This window comes from Hippocampus bargibanti, linkage group LG12 (genome assembly GCF_051943395.1).
Source record: "Hippocampus bargibanti isolate YZ-2025 linkage group LG12, ASM5194339v1, whole genome shotgun sequence".
NCBI classification, from domain to species: domain Eukaryota; kingdom Metazoa; phylum Chordata; class Actinopteri; order Syngnathiformes; family Syngnathidae; genus Hippocampus; species Hippocampus bargibanti.
In genome coordinates, this window is record NC_142745.1 from 913,163 (window position 1) to 930,211 (window position 17,049).

General features: G+C 43.2%; 1 protein-coding gene across 8 annotated transcripts in view; it reads left to right on the forward strand.

Annotated features, from left to right (window-relative positions):
- ptprt (protein tyrosine phosphatase receptor type T) overlaps positions 1–17,049 on the forward strand; it is a 127,394-nt gene that overhangs the window by 4,285 nt on the left and 106,060 nt on the right. For 5 of the 8 annotated variants that reach the window (XM_089009485.1, XM_089009486.1, XM_089009488.1 and 2 more), the window contains exons 1-2: positions 2,424–2,838; positions 14,647–14,745. In XM_089009485.1, coding sequence (XP_088865611.1) covers positions 2,751–2,838; positions 14,647–14,745 — 187 coding nt within the window. In that variant the 5' untranslated portion in view covers positions 2,424–2,750. Of the gene's footprint in view, positions 1–2,422; positions 2,839–14,646; positions 14,746–17,049 lie in introns of those variants that run through there. The other 3 variants (XM_089009484.1, XM_089009487.1, XM_089009492.1) reach the window with 2 other exon arrangements.

The following is a 17,049-nucleotide window of genomic DNA, read 5'->3' on the forward strand; positions in this document are numbered from 1 at the left end:
AAAAAGAAAATGGCAGCCGACATTTTTTTTTCGTTATTTATTCTCCGCCCCTAGCCTCGGGTAAAGCCACGTGATTGGTCAAGAACGCAGCAGCGAGAGGAGATGGTTTAAACATTAAAGAGACAGGCAGACGACAGAGAGAGAGAGAGGAAGAAAATGGGTAGGAAACAGTGACATTTGGACTCGTTTCAACTTGGATAGTTCAAAGGCAGACACAATTGATGAAGCACTAGATAAAATGATAGCAGAGAAAGCACCTACAAGGGATCATTCCTCAAGATGGTGAAAGAAGAAGGCTACGTTCCTCATCATTGTTTAATGCTGATGAAACCGGCCGCTCCATTCCATCAAGCCATCAACGACAATCACAAGGGTAAATAAAACCACTTTATTGTACAGTTCAGTTTATTTCTTTCATTATAATACCATAGCACATTTATTAGACATAAAATAAGGTGTGTAGGTATAAGGCTTATTTAGTTGAAAATGATGTTTTATGGGGACCTGGAAAGGGATTATTCTCATTTTAATGCTTTCCTATGGGAAATTAATGTTTGGGATACACACTTTTCGCCTTACACACTCTGTCTGCGAACCAATTCAGTTCATAAGCCGTGCTATCACTGTATTTGAATTTGGACACTTTTGAATCCAATTTCTAAATGAGGCTTAGTTTGGCATTTTGTCCTTCATTTGCTCGTCCCTTCATTCCTCACTCCCGTCCTTCCATTTTGTAAATTGTGTTTACTCCCCCCCACATTTTCAACATTTTTTTTCTTCCTTCTTTCAGGCCTTGTTGACTTTCTCACTTCCATTCCTGCCTTCCATTCCCCGTCCCCCTTCGTGTCTTCCTCCCAACCTTTTTAATTGTATTCCTCTTTTCCTCTCATGTGCATAATTGATGAGTAATCAATCAATAGTGAAGTTGCAGGAAATCCAAAGTGATGCTTTGGCGCGCGACAACGGTGATGGTGATGCAAACGAGCCATTGATTGGGCGTCACTTAATCCAGCAAAATATTCATCAGCTGTCAAGTGGGCACGGAGTGACCAATAGAGTGGAAAGGTCACATGGAGAGAAGTTTAAAGGACAACCGACGCCTCCGAACAAGTTGTGTCCATAATTTGTCAAATGGCTTCAAATGACTTCTACTGAGCGTATTTTAATAAGATTCCAGCGCATATAGCTATATTTTACCTTTTAAGACTCGCGCTGAATATTCCGGAAGTCCTGTTTTTGAGTTGGTGACGAGTCCGTACGTTACGTCACTGAAGGAACGCCCCTGACCGAAAAAAGGACACATTGTAGCAGTCCTTCCATCACGTCATTGCATTTGGCTGTACTTTGGTCTGAAAACGTCATGTAGGACCAAAAAGAAAAAAAAAAAATCAGCCTGTGGAAACGGGCTGATTAATTCCTTACATGGCTTTGTCACCATGTTCTGCCTTTTTTGGGTGCGACATTTCCCACCCCTGATGCCTCAAAATTACACGGAATAAATGGATTAATCGATTGCAAACATGTATGCTTTCTTCTTCAGAACTATTTGAATCATATTCATAACTGGATGAGTAACAAGAAAGCATCTTTTCCCAATCTGAAGCCATTGTTTTGATTCTCGAGCAAGGCAAGACGTCTTGGCGTGACGTCAGGAACTGGGGGCGGGACTTTTTGAAAATGCCCAATTCGCTGCTCACTTTTTTGCAGATTTTGGACACTTGAAGTCATTTTGATTGGTGTTTTGCATTTGACTAAAAATATCAGCCTGCGTGTTTTGGCTATTTTAGATGCTATCAAACGTTTTTCTGATGTCAGCGAGGAAACAAAAAAATGATGTCGGTTGTCCTTTAAAACTCCCTCCCTCCAATTTGCCTTTCAGTTCGTCTTTTGTACTTTGTCTTACTGACAAATCAGCAGCAACAAGATGGCGCGTGTGTACTTACTACAACCAATCAACCGTAATGACGGAAAAAAAGTCATAAAAATATGATATCACGTGAATTGAGGTCAGGGATGCTGCTTTGCGGGTCGCGCTCGTCACACCGGCGGGAAACAGCACGTAGGTGAACGGAAAACCGGATGTGCGTCCTTTCCAAAATAAAAGTGGTTTGACGCTGCTGCCTCGCCAAAGCGGAAAACGACAGATATCTTGGAGAAAGTGAGAGAGAAGAAACAAGTTGCTATTTGTGAGCCAGTTATCCAAAAAAGGCCATTTACTTGAGGGGAAATTCTTCCTGTCTGTCCTTTTCCCCTTTCTTTCCTTGTTCACTTGCTTCCTTCCTTCCTTCCTTCCTTGCTTCCCCTTTCTCCCTTCTATCATTTCTCAACCCAACCCTTGTAAAAAACTACTCTTATTTTGAAACCGAGCGAGCTCGAAACTCACCGCCGATCTCGTGCGCGCGACCGCCATTGACGCGGGCGCGAGCGCGCCTGTCAGCGGAGGTACGCGAGCCGCCTCCTCCTCCAGCAGCAGTCAGTCAGACAGACAGACAGACAGGCAGTCAGACAGACACTCGAACGGCGACTCTGTCCGCGTACCCACGCCGCCATCCGCGCAACTTTGTCAGTGGGCGCAAATGTGAACCTTAAAGTCCGCCATTTGTATTTTCTTTTGACTTTTTTTTCTTCTTTATTGTTTTTTTTTTTTTTGCGGTGTGTGTCTGGAATGCAATAGCGAGGAGGCGCGAGTATGTGAAACAAGTGAAACCAACGGAAGGATAAAAACAATTGAAGAAGAAGAAGAAGAAGAGATGGACGCCGGGAATCACTTTGTGATTTGGCGCTTACTTTTCTTCTACTTGGCGCTCGTGGGACGTAGTGGCGCGCAGTTTTTCCCAGGTGAAGTAGTGACATCGTTGTTATGATCGTCATAAGTGACGATGATAGTTGTTGATTGCTATATGTCATTCATTCTTTCCAAAAAAAACCTCTCATTGATTCTCCATTGTTTTATTGTGTCATTAGTCGCCATGTTTGGGTTGTTTGCTGGCTTGGTCGGTCGGGTGCACCTTAACGGTGTGTGTGTGGGGGGGGGGGTGTCCCCATCGTGTAAAACGTGAACGCTGTTTGGGAATTTTATTGCAACAGAATGAAGGAATTTGTTTATCTGTCTATAGTTATCCTTCTGTCCATCTATCCGTATGTCTGTCTGTCTCTCTGTCGCTGTCTGTCTGTCTCTCTCTTTCTGTCTCTCTCTCTGTCTGTCTATCTGTCGCTCTCTGTCTATCTGTCTATATTTATCCTTCTATCCATCTATCCGTCTCTGTCTCTGTCTGTCTCTCTCTGTCTATCTCTCTATCTCTCGTCCTTATGTCTGTCTGTCTGTCTGTCTCTCTCTGTCTATCTATATATCTCTCTCTCTGTCTCTCTATCTATCATCCTTATGTTTTTCTTTTTGTCTTTCTTTCTGTCTGTCTGTGCAAACTTTGTTTCTTTTTCTCGGCTTTTCTGCTTGGTATTCAACCCACGATTGGACTAAGCACCGGCAACCCCCCCCCCCCCGCCACATCCCCTTTGGTTTGCTTCAACGAATATTTTGGGGCATTTCCAGATTGAAGACGCCTTTAACTTCTGTTGGTGTGAATCGAGAGCGATAAAACGATCGTTGGATCGCTATGGATTGTATTCGACGCTTTGTAGGCGCGGCGCGTGCTTGGCTGCGCCTTGTTGTTGTTTTTTGTTTTTTTGAGAGAGAGCTTGGACAAGTTGTTGCACCTGCAGTGCCCTGTTGGATCGCCAGAGGGCGGTAGTGGATCATCTGATGACACCCGGTTGTGTTGATCCTGTTTTTCGATGTTTCTTGTCTTCAAAATGATCAAACGCGATTGTTGGATGAGGAAGTACCCATTTTACTTTGATTTTCACTTTTGTTACTTTACTCAAGCGCTACAGGCTTTAAGTTATGTTTTTTTTTTTTTGTATATCATGACGCATACTGGCTCGAAGATATCCAAATAAAAAGCAGTTTTCTTGTTAACTTTTATGAATTGACTGAATTAGAACTTGTATTTTTTGGGGGGAGGGGGAACAAAATCAATCAGTGTTTTAGAGATGATGGTTATTTTTTTGTAACGTAAATGACTTCATATGGTTAATAATGACAGATAATAAGAACAATTAATTGTAATAATAAAACGCAAAAATGCTATATTAGGAGTTACAATAGCCCCCTAAAAATTCAGCATGGATGAAAATTGGGTTTGAAAATGTTTGCACCTATTTAAATAATAGTTTCTTGCACCTATGCCTTTAATTTGTGTGATTTTGTGCATGGCGTCAGGAGTCTTTGTCGGAAAGCCTATTCTAGCATTTTGAACGATGCCACCATGATGCGTCTACTCAAAGTTGACCTTGGAGAGGAACTCGCCATTGACCTTAGAGCAAGTCTCGTCTTTGGAGGCGAAATTGCACTTAAGGAAATGTGTTTGACACTGTGTGTTCTTGTCGTTTACCTTGACGGCCGGTAAAGGAGGATGTGGGGGACGGGGGGGTGTAGGAAAGAAGAGGGCGAAGAAATAGAGAAGGATGCCTCACATACGGTCTTGGGAGGCCTTCACCAAATCAAAGTAGTACTTTGGTGCCAATTTGGGACGTCTTGGAGCCAAGGAACTATGTTGCGGCGAGTTTGGGAACTTCGTTTGAACTGAACCTGCCAGACGATGTGCAAAAAAGGTGTCCACTCCAGTGCCAGGGTTTACGTCATTTTCACTCAAATTGCAGGACCCGCAGAAGAGTGAGTTTTAGGACTACGTCAACATTCAATGCAGCGTGAGAAACCGTAGACGCTCCTATTTCATCAGAAAAAAAGCGTTAATTTCTAAGTTATATGAGTCTGGAGTTATATGAGTTTGAAATAGGGGCAGCTGGACAAAAGGCAAATGCTGCGCATTACATTAGCAGAGGTGAGGTCTGACCAACACTTTATTGGCACCCCCTGCAAGAAATACCAAACCCCAAACAAATACGGGTATGGCGCTCCACGTCATATTTTCAATTCCCGAATAATTTTGGGAATGGCAATGAATGAGTTAAGTAGAGCTTTTCTGCCATCTTGTGTTGGAAATGAGTCGAGGGGTTTAATTTTGCGCAAAAATAGTGCTTTGCCACCATACTGTGGCATCACGTTACCAAAAAAAAAAAACAACTAGGTTGTAGTTAATTTTGGAGCATCATATGGATATAAGCAGTGCTTTGTCGCCACCTGGTGACCACCAGAGGAAATGATGCATCTCTTTAAAGAGTTGAACTCATCACGCGTTATGTGTGACCTGAACTTTAGTACGTTTATTTAGATTGACGCAATTAATATAATGACAAATAAGATACAAATGTTGTTTTCCTGCGTTGAATCTCTTTCGGCTCTTTTTTTCCTGCATTTCGTGAATCAAAACTAAATCAGAATCAGAAAACCTTTATTCGTCCCCCAATGGAGAAATTTGCAGTCCACAGCAGCAATTTGAAAGGGCGGATGGGGTGGGGGTGGGGGTGGGTTGAAAAGATAGAAAAACCAGATATTCTAAGCATGAAAAATGTCAGCAGACTGAGATGTATAATGTGAATGTGCAAAAGCACTTCATAAGAAACTGTACGAAGTGCAAGTACCAAGAAAGGTACAAATTGGAGCAATATGGAGCTGTATTGCATCAAGCCATATTTGCAGTACAATCAGTTTTTTTCCCGCACATGTGATTGTTGAGAATTGAGAAGCCGTCGGACAACAGTCGGTAGAAACGAACGGCGGTACCTCTCCTTCTTGCGGGGCGGGCGTAACAGTCTCTGGCCGAAGGAGCTACCCAGGGTGGGCGGGAGGGTCTGTCCGTCATAGCTTTTCCGTCCGTTGCCCACCTCCTCCGGAGAGTCCGGCCAGCAGCCCAGGACAGAACTGGCCCTCTTGACCAGGCGATATAGTCTTTTCCTGACCAGCAGACAATTCCGTAGTGGATGGCTGAAGCCACCACAGAGTCCTAGAAAGTCTTTAGGAGTGACCCCTGAACCCCAAAAGACCTCAGTTTCCTGAGGAGGAAGAGGCGACTGTCCCTTTTTGATGAGGGCGTCCAGTTTATTGTTGAGAGTAACACCCCGGTACTCGTAGGAGGTCACCCTCTCAATGTCCGAACCTTGGATGTTCATCAGTGCAGGTGAAGATTGTTTCCTGTAGAAATCCATCTCAAAACTCGTTTACATAAAAAAAATGTCATGAACATTTTCCTGTATTTAATTCAATGAAATGAAAGCAGTTAAACTCTGCAATGGTTTTCAACGTCGCCTCGTGCGGACATGTTGCTCTACCCCCACCCCCACTTCATTCTGAGGCCATGGTTGCCAATCCGCCGCAAGCGAGCGTCGATGTACGTACATTCGTCCGCATTAAAGCCGCGCAACGGCGGCAAATTGCGGGGCGCACTTAGCGCTCTCTCCGCCGCGGCATCGGCGGAGATAATGGGGACATAAAACACTCGCAAAAGCGTCGCGTGCGAACCCCGAGTGCACGACCCATTTGGCAAAGCAAAGCGGCGAGTCAAGTCCCAATTATTGAGGGAACGGCGTCAAGTGGGGTGTTAAAAACACTCATGACAAAATGGGAACGAGGCGGTGTCGGGGTACTGCTTGTACATCTTTTTGATTTTTATCCTTTTTTTCACATGGCATTTTTTTATTATAATAATAATCATTAATAATACATTTCATTTATGATAGTGAGCGCCGTGACCAATCATTTCCATGCGGTATGTCGTAAACCCCTAAACAAAATAAGGTCTAGTCTCATTTTCAATGGTATTTTTTCAAAAATGTGGCAAATATTTTTTCGGGCATTTTTCTAATCTTCAAAATTTTGGCAACTAATCTTTCAGGGATTTTTCTAATTTTCAAAATTTTGGCAAATCATTTTTCAGGGATTTTTCTAAATTTCAAAATTTTGGCAAATATATTTAATTTTTCAGGGATTTTTCTTATCTTCAAAATTTTAGCCAATATTTTTCTAATTTTCAAAATTTTGGATGTGGATTATTTCGTTGTTGTGAATTGTGTCATTGGGTAAGACACTAACATGCAAAACAATATGGCGATGATGCTAACATGCTAACCGCTAATATTTTTTTTCCTAAATGAAATGAAGTGAAAAGCATGCTAACATGCATAACTAACATGCAAAAAAATATAATAACGTGGATTCCATTTTCTCTGAGTCGATCGCTTTGAAATTAAATGGATTATTATTATTATTATTAGAGTGTTCTGTCACCAGACAGAGATAGCAGGCAAAACAGGAACGCTTGTGAGCATTTTAGCATGTGCTAACCTAGATTTGCTCTCCAAAGCTGATTTGATATGAAATAAAGCAGAAACAAATGGAAATACAGAGGAAACATGCCTTAGCCTTTTAGCACATGCTAACATTGATCTGTATTTTTCACAAGACTCTGAAGTTGTTTTTGGTACGAATCACATCACCAACAGACAGATATAGCATGGGCAGGCACGCTCGTTAGCGAGTTAGCACGCATGGCTGCTAAGTAGCTAATGAGGGTGAAAACAGCTGCAAAGAAGATGCAAGCTCACTTTTCCATGAAAGCCAGTCGGAGCGCACGAGCGGAACGTTTAGTCGCGACTCATTGAGCTCACAATCTGGACGAGGGGGAGGAGTTGGGCTTTAACAACAACAAAAAAATCTCAAGAAGGATCCGGGTTTCAAACGTGCGTTGGGTTGTACATAGAAAGTGTCATGTTAACATTTGATTTACAAACCTGGTTTATTGTTTCATATTAATATTTGTAGGCAGACTTTACATTTCAAAGTTAAATGATAACCGACACCTTTTTTTGTTTTTTTCCTAACTGACATGAGAAAAACGTTTTAGAGCATCTAAAATAGCCAAAAGACGCAGGCTGATATTTTTAGACAAATGCAAAACACCAAGAAAAATGACTTCAAGTGTCCCAAAATTGCCGCAAAATGAGCTCGGAGCTGGGCGGATTCAGAAAGCCCCGCCCCCTTGTTCGTGACGTCACGCCAGGATACTCCTTCACACACTGCCTTGCTCCAGAATCAAAACAATGGCTTCAGAGAGTTCGGATTCGGAGAAGATGCTTTCTTGTTACTCATCCAGTTATGAATATGATTCAAATAGTTCTGAAGAGGAAAGCATACATGTTTGCAATCGATTAAAGAAGTCCTTCCGTATCAATTTGAGCCATCTGGACTCCTATGTAGCGCCCAGAAAATGCTCAAGGTGGCGCCCAAGCTCTGTTGGAAATGGGCTGATTTGTCCGCTGGGAATTTGTGTCAACTTACACCTTCTTTATGCGTCTTACCGCAATTGGCTGCGACACAACGATTCACCATCACGTTATGTATGTAGTTTTCCTTTAAATTTCGCCATCAACACGGTGTTTTCAGACGGAAAAAAAGTACCCAAAATGCATTGTGTGTTGCTTGTTCGGTCAGGGGCGTTCCTGACGTGACGTCACGTCAGGAATCGTCACCAACTCAAAAACAAGACTTCACGAATATTCAGCGCAAGTCTTAAAAAGTCAAATATAGCTAAAATATACGCTGGAATCTTTGTCAAATACACTCAGTAGAAAGTCATTTGAAGTCATTTTACAAATGATGGACGCAACTTGTCCGGAGGTGTCGGTTGTCCTTTAAACCTTCAAATTAGGGTGCCAATCATCATAATAAAGGCAAATCCGATCCAATCTTTGGCCGTGGTCCCAAATTACATGTTTGAGTCTGCGTGGATTTTGTGTGTGTGTGTGTGTGTGTTCACGTGAAGACAAACGGAAGTGAGTGAACGCGTCCTGGGGCTTTTACAAGTAGAGGAGGTTCTGACCCGAGCCCGAGGCCATCCGTCCGAGTTTGTCAAGGAGATGACAGGCACGCCATTGGCGCGTGTGTTAGTGAAGGCTGTCATCGCAAAAGTGGAGGTGAAGAGAAGTCCCCGAGGTGTTTTATTATTTTTTGGGTGTGTCTTTGCATGTGGAAACACACGCTTTGTGTGTGTGTGTGTGTGTGTGTGTGTGTGTGTGTGTGTGTGTGTGTGTGTGTGTGTGTGTGTGTGTGTGTGTGTGTGTGTGTGTGTGTGTGTGTGTGTGTGTGTGTGCTCACGCATGCAGAAGTGTGCGTGTTCCGCTCGAGCACCTCAGCCTAGACCGTCTGTCAATCAAGTAGCCTCCCTGCCGCCCCCGAGGGTCCCTCGACCTCAGCCCACCATGCAGATGATGAGACCACCAAAAAAAAGACCATTAAAGACCATTAAAAAAAAAAAATTCAAGACATTTCTTGTGTCCAGTATGGAAGGAAAGTAAGATAAACAGTAGACATAATTCACAATGTCAAGGTAAAAAAAAAAAAATCCACCTGATGCTTTGAATTCGTCATCAAATACAGCGATACATCAGCTTACGAACTTAATTGATTCCCAGACAGCGTGTGTAAGGCGAAAAGTGTGTATCCCAAAAATTAATTTCCCATAGGAAACCATTAAAATGAGAATAATCCATTCCCGGGTCCCCATAAAACATATTTTTTCTACTAAATAAGCCTTAAAGGAAAACCGACGTCTCCAGACAAGTTGTGTCCATAATTTGTAAAATGGCTTCAAATGACTTCTACTGGGCGTATTTGACTAAGATTCCACCGCATATTTTAGCTATATTTTACCTTTTAAGACTGGCGCTGAATATTCCGGAAGTCTTGTTTTTGAGTTGGTGACGAGTCCTCACGTCACGTCACTGAAGGAACGCCCCTGACTGAGAAGGAACACACTGTAGCAGTCTTTCCATCACGTCAATGCATTTTGCTGTACTTGTTTGGTCTGAAAACTTCATGTTGCACCAAAAAGAGGCAGAAGAGGGCGACAAAGCTATCGATTGGCTAGCTCGTTAGCTTTGTATCTATTTGAGTTACTTCCGAGTTGAGTGAACGCTGGCGCGTGTGGCTGCCACTGCTCACCCGCAGAAAAACTGTCATCCTGCTGATTTTACGACCATCTTCTAAAACCGTGAAGAGCCATGAACCAGAGCATCCTTATATGCCGTGCAGGATTACCTTGTGCATTAAAACAACAACTGGACATTTTCCACAATAAAAGTGGATGCGAGAGGGAGCCCCTGGGTGGCTGTGTGGGTCCAAGGTCACTGATGGGGTGGGAGCGAATAGGAAGTAGGCCAACACACACACACACACACACACACACACACACACACACACACACATAAAGCATGTCCAGTTCTGAAAGGTGCGCACACCTGTCTAAAAGTATAAACATAAAAAAGGAACACACAACTACGCCCTCAGCTACGACCGTCCTTGCTCTCTCTCTCTCTCTCTCTCTCTCTCTCTCTCTCTCTCTCGTTCTCTTACACACACATCCAGACACACACACACACACGCACGCACGCACACACACACACACACACACACACACACACACACACACACACACACACACACACACACACACACACACACACTGTTTAACCTCAGGTGGTGAAAACATACACACACACGTGCAGAAATTCTGACCCGATTGCTCCGGATGGAACCTCAGGTGGAGAAAACAAACAGATGCGTGCCGACGTACCCACAAAAGCTCTTGAAAATTGGACATGAAGTGTCTCTTTTTCAGTATATGTCTGCGTAAGCTCTCAGTCGTTGATAGAGATTAGAGAATAAGAAGTTATCCTATTTAAAAGTTCCATGCTGTTGTATGCTTAGTCAACACTTGTGACTCAATACACAAGTGTAGCACGGGCAACCTGGGGACAATCAGGTCAACATTCACAGCAATTTAACAGGAGAAATGTGGAGAAATTTACATTTCACAGCAGCAAAGTGATTTGACTAAGATTTTAACCTCATCGTCGTCAAATGTGTGGTTGCTAGCTTTTAGCTGCATATGTACTGCAGTCTTTACACACAATAAAAGCACGGTGGCGTACAAATGATAGTGGTTCAAGATGTTGACCGTTCATTGATCAAATGATTTGAAAATCATTCATAGGCATTGATTATATGATAGGCGGTGCACTGCAAGTATCTAGAAATAGAGTATCATTGATGTGATGTAAACATACTTCGCGACAAGTGTACAAACATGTAAATATCCAACTTGAATACAAATCGGATCTGCTTTTTGTTTCCTTTCTTTTAGATTTGAGCTTTGCGGTGTTTTTCTTCTCCTGATGAGCTCAGTAAAAAATAAATACATCAAAACAAAACAAAACAAAAAAAGGAAAGGAATCAGCCCCTACAGTAAAATGAGACTTTTCCTATTCAAGGCTGCTTGGAAATGATGAATAGATCCATATAATAAAAGGCCCAAACTCATAAAATGTGTCACCTATGGATGATTAGCAACACAGGCAAGCACGCACGCACGCACGCACACACACGCAAACAAACACACAATTGCACAAAAATACATAACATATGCTTACACAGACGCATCATTGCACAAAAACACAATACATGCTTACACTCACAGACACACACACACACACACACACACACACACACACACACACACACACACACACACACACACACACACACAATTGTACACACAAAAATACATAAGAAATGCTTACACAGACTCACAAAGACACACAATTGCACAAAAACACAAGACGTGCTTTCACTCACAGACACACACCCACACACACACATTTGCACAAAATACATAACACACACAGGAAACTTTGGTCGGAATGTTGTTCGTTGTGGGCCTCTTGGGTGTGGGGGGGAGGGGGGGGTCGGGGGGGCTTTTCGATGTTCTGCGACGTGTCGTTCCGCATCATTTTCAGCCTCAAGTCATTTGGAATGGAATTCCCACAAGCTTGGCGCACCTAAACTTCCATTGAGCCCGATGCTAATAACTGGCTGCGTCTCCAGGGGGGCAACTGAGCCGCTTTCAAGGCATATTATGAATATTCACGCACATTTCTCAACCTCGGGCTCCGTTTGGAAGGCACGCGAGCAAACAACAACAACAACAACAAGGCACGCACGCCTAAACACGAGAACCCTACGGTGTTGGAGACGAATGGCTGGCCCGGCTGCCGCGGCTAGCTAACCCGAGGCGGCGGCGCGGCTATCGGCGGCCTTTCACGTGAATTTACGCTAACGCGCGGCGACACGAGGCGGCCAGTCGCAAAAGCTAAGCCGTCGAGACGAGCGGCAGAGACGGGATGAGACGGGACGCAAAGACGAGACGCAAAGACGCCCCCCCCCCCCTTGCCCCCCAGCCATGCGTTCTAAACACTCTCTTTACTGCTCACTTAGATCACGTCGCCGGCCGGCACGCTTACGTACGTCAGCGTATGCTTTTTAAGCGGCTTAATGGGAATCTTTCAAGACGTCGGACTGCTCGCTGACAGCTGATTTAATGACCGCTAAAGAGCCCGCGTTGCGGGAAGGCGCACGGAGAAGAAATACGCACACGCAATGAGTGCGCTAACGCACGCGGTCAACAACTTGACTGTTTTACCGTCTGCTCATCGCGCTAATACTGTTGCTAATGTTAGATATCATTTGTAGCTTGCGTTGACCACCGCAAATCTTTCCGAACACGTCATCCAAATCTGCAATTTACGTTTTTGTACCTGTTCACTAAATTCAAACTGGTTACAAAGTGCACTTTTTTTCCTGAATGTGTTCATCAAAACACCCGGAAAAAAAAACATTATTATTAGCTATCTATCATTTAGCTAGCCTGCTTTCTATCTATTTGAGTTACTTCCGGGTTGAGTGAATGCTGACGCGTGTGACTGCCGCTGCTCACCCACAGAAAAACTTATCCTGTGACTGTAAAGTGACTTTGAGAGTTTTGAAAGGCGCTTATAAATGTATTATTATTATTATTATTATTATTATTATTATTTAGACACGGCGTGATGTGATACTGCGACACCGAAATACAGCCCAACCCAAAGTGTGCGCAGGTGTTTGGGAACTTTAATTATGTGCAACATGAATTGGGTTAGGCTACCTTGTAAATTTTAGTTCCACATGAGAGAGCACATGAGGCGCTGGATGTCAATCATATACACACACACACACACACACACGCACACACACACACACACACACACACACACACACACACGCACACACACACACACACACACACACACACACACACACACACACACACACACACAGACCCACACAAGGATCCGAGGCCGTCAGTGTTGCCGCCTCATCAGGCTGGAGGATTATGTCATCGCCACCACTTTGGAAGTCTTCTAGCAGCTCAGTATGTGGACATACTTTGGAATCAAGGGGGTGGGGGATTTATTTGGCAGCACACACCTAATCCTAACACCCCCCGCCCCCCAAGAAGACACGATGGTGCCGCGAGAGTGGCGTCCTTGACAGCAGCTCCTGTATTTTCTTTTTTGACTTCTTTTCCTTTCCACTTCCTTTCATCACTTTGTTGCTGTAAAATTTAACATTTTTCACTGTGAGACTAATAAAGGCTAATCTGATTTAAACTAATCTAATCTAAACTAATCTAATTCAAATCTAACAGACAATGAAAAACACAATATTTAGGCTGAAGAAACTAGCATTAGTGAAAAAAAAATATATAAATAAAATAGATTTGTAAGCTTTATTGTCAAACATTTTGAAACCCGAATCAAGTTCCAAACCTGAATTTGAAACCCTCCGGCTAATTTGAAAGCCCAACCCTTGCATGTAAACACATTTAGAAACCCAAATCTGAAACGTTGTTTTAAAAGGAGGAACTCTTATCTCAGCGACGGAATTGTAATTTCAAACAAGTACACCGAACGCTAAGTGGAAAAGCCGTAAATTGAAACCTTAACCTTTAAAATAGGAGGCCATGAAATACTGGACGCCCGCCAATTGTCTCTCCAGCGTACGCCTGCTAAACGCCGACAGCGACAAAAGCGTAAAGAAGAAGCCGGAGCTAATTGATTCCACAAATAAATCCATGCAATTTAAACGCCGCGTGTCAGAGCATACGGCTAATTAGCCGTGCGCGCATGGGAGTGGGGGCGGAGGGGGCTTAAAGGCAGCGAAGAAGGGTGGAGGGGGCGTATTTAGCGCCCCGGGGCTAACGGCGAAGGCTAATGTGGCGCAAAAGGAGCGTCATGGAGCCGCGTAATGGCGTTGACACTTGGATGGCGCAGCGCCACCGCGTGGAGCAATGCGCAACGTTTTCAACCTTAACCTTGTCTTTCAAACCATTGGATTCGAACCCCGAACTAGATTTGACACCTTAATTTAAAACTGTAAACGCAGCCTGAAATGATAATTGAAAACCCTAATCATTGTTTTCAAAGCTAACCCTGTCTTGAGATGCTAATTTTAAAATGTAACCTTTGTTTATGATGTGAAATATGAATTCCAATTTAGAGCCCTAATTTAAGCAAGTCTTGAAAGCCTGACTGAAATCGCTACCTCTTCATAAAACCCGAAATAGGAACCATTCATTGCTACCTATAGCCCTAGCCTGTCTTGAAACCTTAATTTGCAGTTTGTAAGCAAAAGCCTTGATTTAAAAAGCCCGACTCTGGTTTGACACCTTAATTTGCAACTTGTAACCGTGATTTGCGGCCATTGCCACAATTTGAAAAGGCAACTTTTGTTGGTGACCGTGATTTTCTCCGTCGCAGGCGGCTGCACCTTCGAGGACTCGTACAGCGGCTGTGGCTACAGCGTGTCGTTGGGAACCAGCGGCTTTACGTGGGAGCAGGACCGAAGCGCGCACACAGGTACGCCCGCTCTGTCCGTCTGTCCGTCTGGCACGCGGTGGTGTGCCGTTCCCACCGGCAACTGAAACACACCAACGGAGCGCAGCAATCTTAATTTGAAAGTCTGCCTTCGAAGCTTTGTTTCATACACTTTTATGAATTCAGACGTCATTTAAAACCCAGACGTTGGCTCAAAACCCTAATTTGAAAGAATAAGACGGGCCAATAAAGTTCAGTTTGAAACCCTCGACTGTGATTTCAAACCATAATATGAAACCGTTGTATTCTCTCATAACCCAAATTTGAAACAATAACCCTAATTTAAAACCCTAATATTGTCTTGGACCCTAATTTGCCATCTTCCCAGCCCTGTTTTTGAAACACACTTTTATCTGGAAAGTCTGCTTTACACAAAACCCTCATTTGAAACCCGATCCACGGTGTCAAGATTTCCTTCAAACCCTAATCCAATCTTGAAACCTGACTTTGTTCCCCTGCCCAATTCGTGGTGCTCAAAATCATCGCAGATCTTCTGACATCATAACACATCTGTCTGCATCAAAATTACCACACACCCGCGCATGAACACACACACACACACACACACGCATACACACACGAAGGTGCGGAGGTAATGGATTGTTGCGATGGCGGTGTTTTTATAGGCGTGCTGTAGGCAGAGGTTGAAGGCCCGCTGGGCTGTGGGCCGCTGATTGGAGAGCTCTCGTCTGGTGATTGCGAGGCTGATTGTTGGGCGTGAGCGCTTGGCAAAGCCTTGCTTGTTTTTATGTTTTCATTGATTTATTTTTAGATGAGCTTTTTTTTGTTTTTTTTTGTTGTTGTTGTTGCACGCTACACGTGATGGCTTACGTGTCTTGCTTTTTCACTCACCTTCTTTTTCTCACTTGCATCAACAGATCATCGTAGAACATTTTGCAGTTTTTATAGTTAGTAACCGATTACCAATAAGTTAATTGATTAATCAATTAACATATTAACCGATCAATCAATCATCAATCAACCGACACACCAATCAATCAATCAATCAATCAATACACCAACCAGCCAACCAATCAATCAATAAATCAATAGATTAACCAATCAATACACCAATCAATCCATCCATCCATCTATCGAACAAGCAAGCAAGCAACGAATTAATTAGTCAACTAATCAATTAATAAGTATTCAATTAGTCAAGTACTCAAATAGTCAATGAAAATATTAACCGATTAATCAGCAAATCAATCAATAGATTAATCAGTTAATCAATGAATCAATCAATCGACTAGTCAATAATCAACTTGTCAAGTATTCAATAAATCAATGAATAAGTAGTCAATCAGTCAGGTACTAAATTAGTCAATTGACCTATTAATCAAGTAATCAATAAATGATCAATCAATTAATTTAGTCATTTAATCAATGACTCTTTTTAGAGCCGATCCCAGATGTCTCCGCAAGGGACACCCTGAACCGGTTGCCAGACAATCGCAGGGCAAACAGAGACAAACAACCAATTACACCTGAGGACAATTTGTGTTCGATTAACCCGCCATACATGTTTGGTGAATGTGGGTGGAAACCGGAATACCCGGAGAAAACCCACACAGGCCCGAGTTCATGGCACCGTCTTGACATTTGGACTTATTTTGTCCTCATGCACTCAGGTGTTGACGTGTCCATAAAAAACAACAACATTGGGGGCAGGGGGTGGAGTCTCAGAAAGGCCGCCATTTTGCGGTTTCTTTTGTCAGTTTTGAGCAAACGCTTAAAGGACAACCGACGTCACTTTTTTGTTTCCTAACTGACGTCGGAAAAACGTTTGATCGCATCTAAATTAGCCCAAACACGTAGACTGATAGTTTTAGTCAAATGCCAAACACCAATAAAAATGACTTCAAGTGTCTAAAAACTACTTCAATTTGAAACCGGAAGTGGGCAGTTTCAGAAGGCCCCGCCTTCTTGTTCGTGACATCACATCATGATACTCCTTCACAAACTGCCTTGCTCCAGAATCAAAACAATGGCTTCAGAGAGTTCAGATTGGGAGAAGATGCTTTCTTGTTACTCATCCAGTTATGAATATGATTCAAATAGTTGTGAAGAGGAAAGAATAAATGTTTGCAATAGATTCAAGAAGTCCTTCCGTCTCCATTCAGTGTAGCGCCCAGAAAATGCACAAGATGGCGCCCAAGCTCTGTTGGAAATGGGCTGATTTGTCCACTGGGAATTTGTGTCAACTTAGACATTCTTTCTCACCTGCTTGAATTGATACGGAAGGTTTTGGTTCTGGAGCAATGCAGTTTGTGAAGAAGTATCCTG